General features: G+C 31.1%; 1 protein-coding gene across 1 annotated transcript; it reads left to right on the forward strand.

The window, feature by feature from the left end:
* Positions 1 to 1352: 1352 nt before the first annotated feature.
* On the forward strand, positions 1353 to 9507 carry LOC127698567 (uncharacterized). Its single transcript, XM_052202109.1, has 3 exons — positions 1353 to 1525; positions 7090 to 7350; positions 7895 to 9507. The coding sequence occupies exons 1-3, from the start codon at positions 1468 to 1470 to the stop codon at positions 8077 to 8079; spliced, it is 504 nt and encodes a 167-aa protein (XP_052058069.1). The 5' UTR covers positions 1353 to 1467; the 3' UTR covers positions 8080 to 9507.
* Positions 9508 to 10736: the final 1229 nt, after the last annotated feature.

The raw sequence follows: 10736 nt of genomic DNA on the forward strand, positions 1-10736 counted from the left end.
TAAAACATGATAAATCAGTTTTTTTTCAATGACATTCATTCATACTATGCTGTAAAAGTACTTACTTTACATCATATTGCTAAAGTATTACGCATATTTCTTCCTTTTAAAAAATATCCTAAGTATTAAATTAAACGACATTTTATCTTACATAGAAATAAGAAGATGTGGTAAGAGTGCCAATGAGACAACTCTCCAACCAAGTCACAATGTGTAAAAAGTAAACCATTATAGGTCAAAGTACGACCTTCAACACGGAGCATTGGCTCACACCGAACAGCAAGCAATAATGGGCCCCAAAATGACTAGTGTAAAACAATTCAAACAGGAAAACCAACGGTCTAATCTTTATAAAAAACGAGAAACGAGAAACACTTATGCACCACATCAACAAACGACAACCACTGAACAACAGGCTCCTGACGTAGGACAGGTGCATACAAATGCAGCGGGTATAAACGTTTTAATAGGCGCCAATCTTCACCCTAACCTGAAACAGTATTGTAACATTACAACATAAAAAGACATATATTTTTTTTTAATATTTCGATTTTGATATTATTATTGAGAAACTACGAGTCCAACTTCCTCAGGCATGGTTGACCTTTGATTTATTTTGGCTATTCTCGTAATGCCCCTTTGGTCCTAATCTCCTAACGTAATCAAGTAGTCAAACATCCTTGGCTTTAAAATGTTTGGATTTGAGAGTTCCTGATGAGGGTAAATGAAATAAATACTAAATGTCATGTTTACAAAGCCTTAAATCCGTAAAATCGCTTCGGACAAAATTTATTAAAGTTTTTATTTTGTTTTTTTTTTTATTTATTAGTATGTGTCTTCCATCATAATTTTTCGTAACTCTGGCGTACTTAATAATAAGCTTCGTAACTTTGATGAGTTTCTGCTCTCTAGTTTTCAATGCTGATATTTCATTTGACAAGCATCATTCTTTTCCATATGTACCCTCGTGTCCTCCATCGCTTCTCTCACTTCTGTGTTGTATCGAATCTCCATTTACGGTATGACGATTATTATCACCAGGCTAAAAAGTGACTTAACCACAGCTTAATTCAATCATTGCATTTTAAAGAAATGCGTCATGCAGTGTGTGAAGCATAAGACAATGTATTACATTCGTCCGCTTCATTCACTTGCTTTTATATTTCTTTTTCACTTTTTATTGGATATAGACAAATGACTTACACGAAATATCTATTGTATGATATTTTATAAATGAGGCTTTTGTCAGTAATATTTATTTTATAATGAAGTTCATCGATTCTTCTACACTTGAATACATTGAACAATTTAATTGTTCTAGCTATAAAGTTCCACAGTTTGTTTTACCGGATCAATGTTGGCATTAAAAATGTAATGCTGGCATTCAATGGAAAACGTTGTTAATTTTAAATTAAATGGATTTATACTACTGTGAGGACAATTTTCAGGGTTTATGAAAAAATCTAAATGACTTGTGTTCAAACATTATATTCTGGACTGATATATCTGTTTTTAGGATTAAAAGGTAATTGAAATTATTACATTTTTCTAACAAATATGAAATTCCTTATGATCAGACAAAACCATACCTCTCTATATCATCGTTTAGTTGATTAAATGAAACGTAATTTAACTATAAAGTTAGTTAGTTTTTGAAACAATGGCCAGACGCACAATTCAGAAAACAACTGATCAGAATGTTCGGAATATCACCAAACGTATAGCAAAAAGAGACGAGAGTCGAGTTAAAAAGTGAGGAAGGTAGAAGGAAAAGGTGGTGAAGTTTGAAAAATAAGAAACTTTACAATAGAAAATAATGTTAAGGAGATTTCTGTCTTTCATGCAATCATGTTTAAAAGCATTTAATCTGTCCTTTACTGTGTGTTCATTACTTAAACACGAAATCAAGAAGGAAAATTGATGGTGTAGTGAACGAATCATCTAAACGATATCAAATGTTATTGGCAACTTTTGATATCGTGTATATATCTCTTAGTTGATAAAATATTCCAGAGCTTGCATTTCCTGATCATGAATTCCTTGAAAGAGGATTGCTGATTACAAGGAATCTATGAAACAAAGAGTTCCAAGTGGTGAAATTAAAGACAAAATTTTACGACGCCGTCACGATTTGGTTGACCGTTATCATTAGAATAATGGCTGCTTAATTAGTTATGTACATCTTAGTGTGCTAAAAGTTTGTAAATATTTTTAGCAATGAAAACAAAATTGTTGCAACGTCATTTTCCTTACAAATGATTAATTGCGTATTCTTAATATTATTTCTATATATGTATATTTAAAAATAAAAAAAAAGTGAATTTGTTGGCTACATGTCAACAGTTTGACCAATTTTGACAGAAAGGAAATTTATTTTCTTTCATGTATGACTTATACTCAGATTTAAACACTTTAAAATAAGAGTTTCAAACAAGTGAGGTTATAAATTTGAATACTTTGTCTTATATACATCTTTTTTATTTATGTATTGCATTTGTAATTAATCACGGAATTCTCTTTAAAATTCAGGCCTAGTATTACCCAATAAAACCCATTAGAACCCGTGTAATCCAAGTATTTCTCAGTGGGCTGGGCAATACTCATAAAACCCGCTTTTGCTATAATGATTTTTTTTTTAAATGGAAGCACACAAAAAATATTAAGTGATGAAAATATTATTCTATTTAAAATCTTTTGTTCACAATAAATGCATCTATATATGATTTAAAAATTGATGTTAACCATAATGAATCAATATGAGAGTTTAGCGTTATCCATTATAAAATAACACAAGTCCCTTATAATAAGTGTTATATGATCGGCCGATAATGTAACATGAATATGGCCGTGTATTCACCTTCAACCGCCCGCATGATGAATTACATTATCTTATATAATTAGATATTTTCTCAACAATATATATTATGTAACTTAAACATTAACAAATGTACAATCACTTATTTATTACACTGTTGTGTTCTTTGCTTCATGGCAAATTCGACTCCGTGTTAAACTTTAGCAAAAGTACAATCACTTATTTATTACAATGTTGTGTTCTTTGCTTCATTGCAAATTCGACACCGTGAAACTTTATGATAATTTTTTTCAAGCGTACGGTTACATTTTTTTTTTGGTTGTAAACGTGTTTTAAGATATCAAAAAGAAGTGCGTAATTTTTGTGGATAACATTATTTCGAGTTTTCTCAAGGTCATCCTTTGTAATTAATAGACTTTGTTCTTAAAAGTATGACATTTATGGTAGATGAAGGGAACATACTCGTGTACAGTAACTTACAGTACTTTGGCTATACTTTTTGTCCTTTTGGTATAAAGGCTCTTCAAATTTTTAATAAGTTTTAGATTTTCAAATAATTTGAAATCGAGCATCATTAAAGAAAATTTTATTGTCGAAATGCACATCTGGTGCAGAAAAATTGGTACCGTTCATATTATTACTACCACTGGGTCAATACCTCTGTAAGTCCCTAAGGGTATCACCAACCCAGTAACCAGTACTTTGGTACTAGCAGAAAATACGGATATTGTGTTATTAAAATTTACTGTTACAAAATTTTGGAAATTACTAGTAGTCTTATCAAGGAATATATCTCCCTCATGCAAAACTATGATTCCTTGCCCGGCTTTGGTTATACTTTTGTCCTTTTGGTTTATAAGCTCTTCACATTCGTTTGATGTGTTTGAGCTTTTAATTTTGCTATTTGATAAGGGACTTTCCGATTTGAATTTTCCTTAGAATTTCGTATTTTTGTTATTTTACTTTTTTTCCATATTTTGGTAAGTTTTGGATTTTCAAATTGTTTGTCCTCGAGCATCACTGAAGAGCCATTTATTTGCGAAATGCGGATCTGCTGCAGTAAAATTTGTACCGTTTATATCATTGCAGTGGTGCTTATAATACTCTGTCAAAGCAAACTCTTTAAAATATTAATATCTTGTCTTTAAAATCGTAAACAAACAAACAATAAGTGGTATTTTACCTTTCGATATTAAAGTTGTTATTTATTTATCTTGCTCAAGTTCTCGCATCAGCCTCCGCTTGCTTAGCAGGGTACACAGAGCTGACGGAAGAGATATTATCTGTAAATACATCCAACAAATGAACATAACGCTTCATAAATTTCATGCGTTCGAAGCGCTTTCTTGATTTTCCATCATAAAGAACAGCCAAACCTAAACATTTGAAAGTCAGAGATACGTAGAAACGATATGAACTATATGAGCAAAAGGGACATAAAAATAGCCAAATTAATCTAAGGTCAACTTGGTATGAGGGAGATGAAACCTTAGTTTCATTCAAGAATTTTTTAATTTATCGACGGGGAATTTTAGAAAATATGTTGAAATCATGTCAGTACTGAATCATCGACTACTGAGCTGTTGATAGCCTCGGGGACTGACAGTTATGTCGACCTAGTACTAGTAAATGAAAATAACACTTTATAAATACCTGCGTCTGGATTGCTTTTAGTTATTTGCATCTCGCTTGTGGTACCTGTAAATTGGCAAAAATGTATAATACAATTACTGTCTTTTGATGCGGTAAATGTGTGGTTTTATTGACTTTTGAAAAACTGATATTCACTGAGGCCAACGGCCGAAGTGAATTTCACTAGGTTTTTCAAAAGTCAATTAAACCACATATTTACCTAAACAAAAGACAGTAATTGTTTTATTCCATGTTCCGAGAGAGAAAAATATGTTTAAAATAACAGTTATTTACCAAAACCAACTAAACGTCATACATTGTATCGTTATTATACACGTAAAAGCACGCGACGTTTTGCGCGGTGAATATACTTTTTCCGCAGGTGAATATGCTTATTTATTCAAAATCCCATTCATCTAGAAAAACCGACTAAAGTTCTTTCAATATGGAATAATATATCTTATTGGCACAAATATTTTGACGGAATCGGAAAAAAACATATAGGCGCAAATGCAAAACGTCGAATAAAAAGGTTCAATTAATACATGTCAACGTTTTAAAATTAAGGTATAAAGTGTTAAAAAAATATGTTGGCATAGGTTGAATTTTATACATAAGTATAAACAGATTAAATGGTAAGAAAACGGCAAGTGATTAGGAGCTAATCAAATAACAACTAGTTGAGAATAAGCCCCGAGATAATAAAAAAAAGAAAAAAAATCCACTTTAATTGTTGTAAATGAGCGTTGGAGTTACCTCGAGTTTTTTCTTTGTTTATATGGTTGAAATGTATTTAGAGTGAATATACTCAACTAAACTACTGTTGTTTCTTACTTTAAATGTATTGTCATGCATTATGTACTTGATGACAACGGATTAAAATAAGCCCGATCTATTGCATTAAACATTCAGAAAGTCAATTGTATAATAAGAGAAAAAATAGAATAAGTATAATTGATAAAAATCCAATATATGCTTATGCTATCGTATGTTTAAAGCAGAAATAAATATGATGGATATTGATTTAAATTGGCAAAAACAATTGTTGGATAGAGGATTTGTACGATTTCTCTTCGAAACCGAATATTCATCTTTGCGGGAGGATATATTTTTTTTTAAATCAATTGTTTGATTCGTATTTCTTGAATTGAAAAAGTAGAGTGAAATTATACATTAGTTTGTTTCTATTGAAAATATTTTAAAAAAAAAGATGTTTTAAAAATGAATTCTTGTTCCTTTATGTCTCGGGCAAGAGCGAGAAAAACATACTCACACATAAAATGAATGGACGATGCCTAATGACATGCAAATATCTTGCCTTGGAGTTCGGAATTTGTTATACTTTTATGCAACTGTTTTGCCTTTGGGGTATCATGTGACATCATAACGTCTCACAGCATCACTTTTTTATGTTGCTCTTCTTATAAGCCGAATGAATTTATTTAATTTTTTATGAATATTATTTCGACCTGATATTATTTTTATATTTCGTATTCGGTCCGATTTAAACAGCTTTTTTTTCTAACTGGGTATTTTTAGACAACCAGTCAAAGTATTCCAATTACAGAAGTAAAATTTTCTAAATATTTTTCATAAATCATGACAGATACTATTAATTTTGATTTGAGCAGTTTCATTAATTAATGTTTTACATAGATATATGAATAAAGCAAGCAAGCAATGTTTATTTCAATCGAATAATCTTCCAAAACATTCAAAGCAACACAATGATAAAACAAAAACTCGTTTTTAAAGTTCCAAACCATTGCACCATCGAATTGGTTGGTTATAGGGTTAAATGTTGTGTCTTAAGATTTTTTCTTCCACTTTTCAAATCTGTGATAAAAACGGCAAATTCCTGTAACTGAAAATACTATGTGGATCAAATAGCCGAGGGAATCGAAATGCATTTATAAAGGGAGGCGGAAGATACCAAAGGTATATTCAAACTCATAAGTCGATGACAAACTGACAACCCCATAACCAAGAATGAAAAACGACCAAAGGAAAAACAACCATAAATATATAAAAAAAAACACAACATAGAAAAGCAAAAGCAACATGAACCCCACTAAAAACCGGGGTGTGTGCATTGGAAGAGTAAGCAGGTTCTGATTCTCATGTAGCACCCGTTGTGTTGCTCATGCAAGTACAATAGTTATCACTGGTACCAGGATGATAATCTAATACGCCAGACGCGCGTTTCGTCTTCATAAGACTCATCAGCGACGCTAACTCAGTAATAAGTCTTATTTGGTGATGTCACATACGTGGAAAAGAGGGTGGAATTATGGGTACGACAAATTTGAATATATATGCCGTCATCTGTTTGACAGATATAACCTAATGTTCATCCAACTCATGATTGTGTCCGTCAAAATTTTTTTGTAGGAATGACTTCAACTTCACCAGTTGAAACCCTTGCTTTGTTAGCTTCATTTTAAGCAGCGACCCTCTATCAAGGAAATCATGATAGGATATCCAAAAAAAGTATAACAAAAATATTGAACTTCAAGGCAAATTTAAAAAGAGGAAGTCCATTAAAACTGACAAAATGTCTAGAATATCGTCTTAATCAGATCATATGTATTGCATAAAATTTGTATGAAAATTTAACAAAGATTATGTTGATATTTTTACAGAATGTATTGCTGGTGATGTGTGTATTGATGAAGGAGAAGCTATTTACTGTAGTAGTGGCTGCTGTGGCTCATACAGAGACCATCACTGCTGTTCACATACAGGACTAATTGTTGGCATAGTAGTTTGTGTAGCTGTTATAACAGGCATTGTTGTTATTTACTGTTATTTAAAGCATCGAAACAGGAAACGCACACATGCGCAATTCTTAAGACCGGTTGTACATGGACAACCTGTTCCTCTTGTAAATAATATAAATCGAGGTATGCATTGGATTTTTCCATTACATTGTTTCAAAACATTACAGTTTTCATTAAGAAATTAATTATGAATTAAATACTCTTGCAGTTTTAAATATGAATTTGATAGTGATGATAATAGTTTTCACCTCTTGAAAATGTATGTTAATGTGTGGAGTAACAGTACTGGCTTAAATAATTTACACTTTATAAAAACTTAGCATTTTACCTGTCTATTTTTTTACTTTCCATTGGTAAGAAACAATATCAAAGTACATAGCAAGTCTGATGCATTTGTCACTACTTTATTTTCCAAAAATCAGGAAATCGTTGGTTAATTGCCTATATGGTTTGAATTGGGAGTTAGGGTTGGGGTTAGGGAAACAGTTGGATTTACCGACAAATGGAAGACAGTCGCAGTCTGTTTCAAGTGGAGCAGTCTTATTTTCATCAAATAGTTATACTAGTCAAACATTTTTGTGTATTCCCTTTGTTTATTTATAAGTTTTATATATTATATCCGTGATTGTTTTCATATCTTTATAAATATTTTTGTTTTGTACGATAGGTCCATCAACAATAGCAGGTCCAGCTTTACCGGGATATCCGCCACCATATGAATACTGCTACAACCAACCGCCAATACAACCAAAGGGTCCACCTCCCGCATATGATGTCGTGTACAGGACAGCAGCTGGAATAGGCTCTTCTCCGAGTAATAACAACGGCGGATATCCGCCAACAGTAAGCTAGTGACAGATGTTTAATCTTGTATTCCTGTGATATGACATATTATGTGTAAATTTGATCAATGGTAAAAATGAGTGATTTCAAGTCAAGAAATGTTCAAAGGTTTGGAAAATGAAAAAAAAATCTTCAGTGATACATTCTTTAAGTACAGACCATTCACATTTCGGGAGGGCATGGGATTTTTTTCTCGGGACAAATAATTAATTTCAACTTTGATAAAAAAATGTCTTAAACAATTTTATTAATATAGATTTTAGTACCAGTAATTTTCAAATCGTAAGTAATCACTGTTGAACTATTCCTTTTTGTCCAGGATAGTCTTTATTCTTAGACTCAATATGGAATTAACTGTTTTTTAAAATGAATGTTCATATGTTCATAAGAATAAGGTGAATGCTTTAGTCAAAGAAGGTATATTTTCTATAGAGTTGTGAAGTGTTAAAAAACTTAGGTTTTATGATATTGCGTTTTTAGATTTATATACCATTTTAGAAGAAAAACAATTTGCAGTTTGATATTATCAATTGACTCTAGAATAAGAAACAATTTATAAAATCGGTTAGTTCGCACTGTAATTATTATTATTATTATTATTATTATTATTACAAGGCATTTTTAAAGCGCATTATATAATACTACAATTACTCTAAGCGCTTTACATGTTAAAACAAATATACACAAGTTCGTACAAACACGAAACTACAAAGTTAAAAATAAACCAAAATATGTTTAAAAGCATACAACATCAAATCAACTATCAAAAGTTAAGACTCTAAAACTTCATCAACTTGGTTAAAAATTAAATAAAAGAATTATTAATGAATAAGTAAAAATTTCAATACTTGTTATCTATTAAATATTCCTAAAATTGGTGAATGCTACTACTATTTTGTATTTAAAAATAAGTTACTAAAAGACATAGGCTTATAATAAAATGTTATATCAAAATACAGAAACACATCAAATCAGACTAAAATGTAAGATATTACTTTAGCAAATCAACATCAGTCAAATACAATCAATCACGGTTCCAGGTCTTAACTATAAGCGATCCACAAATGCAACTTTGAATAAATGCGTCTTTAGTCCTTTCTTGAATAGTTCTAGCGATTGTTCATTTCTAAGATTTGTTGGAAGGCTATTCCACAGAGTCCCGGCCGCCACATCAAACCTCCGTTCACCATACATTTTTGTCCGTGCATTTTTTGGCATCTTGATTAAAGCAGCATTTTCAGATCGCAACGATCGTGCTGGTTTGTAAAAATGTATGAGTTCACTCAGATACGCAGGTGCAAGTCCATGCAAGGCTTTGAATACGTAAAGCAACAGTTTATACTGGCATCGGAATTTAAATGGTAGCCAATGAAGAGTCATAAGTGTTGGGGTTATATGTTCAAACTTCTTTTTGCGGGTTACTAGCCTGGCAGCGGTGTTCTGAACACGCTGAAGTAATACACTTAGGTGTTAATACAACAAACGCATATTTTTGTTTTCGTTATGTTTCGTTTGTTTGGTGGTGTTGTTGATAATTGTCTTTTACATTACCTCACTTTATTCCAGATCTATACACATACATTTGATCATTCAGTGATCAACCACTGATACTTATTTTTTTCATTTACATTTCATCGAAGTAATAAATGCTAAATAAAACATTGTAAAATAGATTTGTAAATTAGTGACTGAGAATCATTTGTCCTTTGGACAAACCAATGTTGTGCTAGAAGCAAACAGCGTTTACAGTATAAAGTGGGTTTTTTTTGCAACTATTACATTCCTTCACGACGTAGGCTCTATAATCAAATTTTGAAAAATCTTTATCTAGTACCACTATTAAAATCTCTTAATACCAATTTAAAATAAATAATAATAAATGGAAAATGTCAGTTGAGGGTTTCATTGCATAATTGTATTTGTACAATCGAATTTGAACGATATCATGTTATTTCTAAGACAATTACTATTTAATTTGTTATAGTTTTTTATTGTGATACGCCAGTATCCCCTCTGTGAATATAGAATATTTTATTTTGTTATACATTTATATGTTGTCTTTGTATTTTTTAAAACAACTTTGCATATATGTTATTTAATATCATATTTTTGCTATACATGTTATTGAATATAGCTTCATATTGTTTTAAAATCTTTAACTGAACGCACATTTATTTTTATGAACGCTACTCCGACACTCTGCGAAATTAACAAAAAATAGCTTTCAATTCTTAATTATTTTTAAACATCCATTTTTTAAAGTGGAGCGAGGGGATTTTATATTTTTCTTTATTGTCATTATATCATTATTTAATTATAATAGATATTACTTGTTACCAAATTGAATTGGAACATTTTTTCGGGTTACTTAGCATAACTTTTTTTATGTTTTGTTTGTTTTTATAGATAATTATTGTTCAACAATTAGCATTCTGGTGTTTTGTGGAATGTTGGTTTTCTCTCATGTCTTTCCTGTGGCCATGATGGTTTGCGTTTGTGTTTTTGTGCGTTTTTTCCTTCTTCGACTTATCATGGTTTATGATTGTCCCATTATCTTCTCCCTTTTCTAGTATATCTTTTTTCTATTAATATTCCTCCTTTTTTTTTCTTTTTCAAATAATGAGTTCCTTTATTCGAATGTGGTAGCCTTCATATTAGGTCTTCTC

The sequence above is a fragment of the Mytilus californianus genome, unplaced genomic scaffold (genome assembly GCF_021869535.1).
Source record: "Mytilus californianus isolate M0D057914Y unplaced genomic scaffold, xbMytCali1.0.p SCAF_1, whole genome shotgun sequence".
NCBI lineage: Eukaryota > Metazoa > Mollusca > Bivalvia > Mytilida > Mytilidae > Mytilus > Mytilus californianus.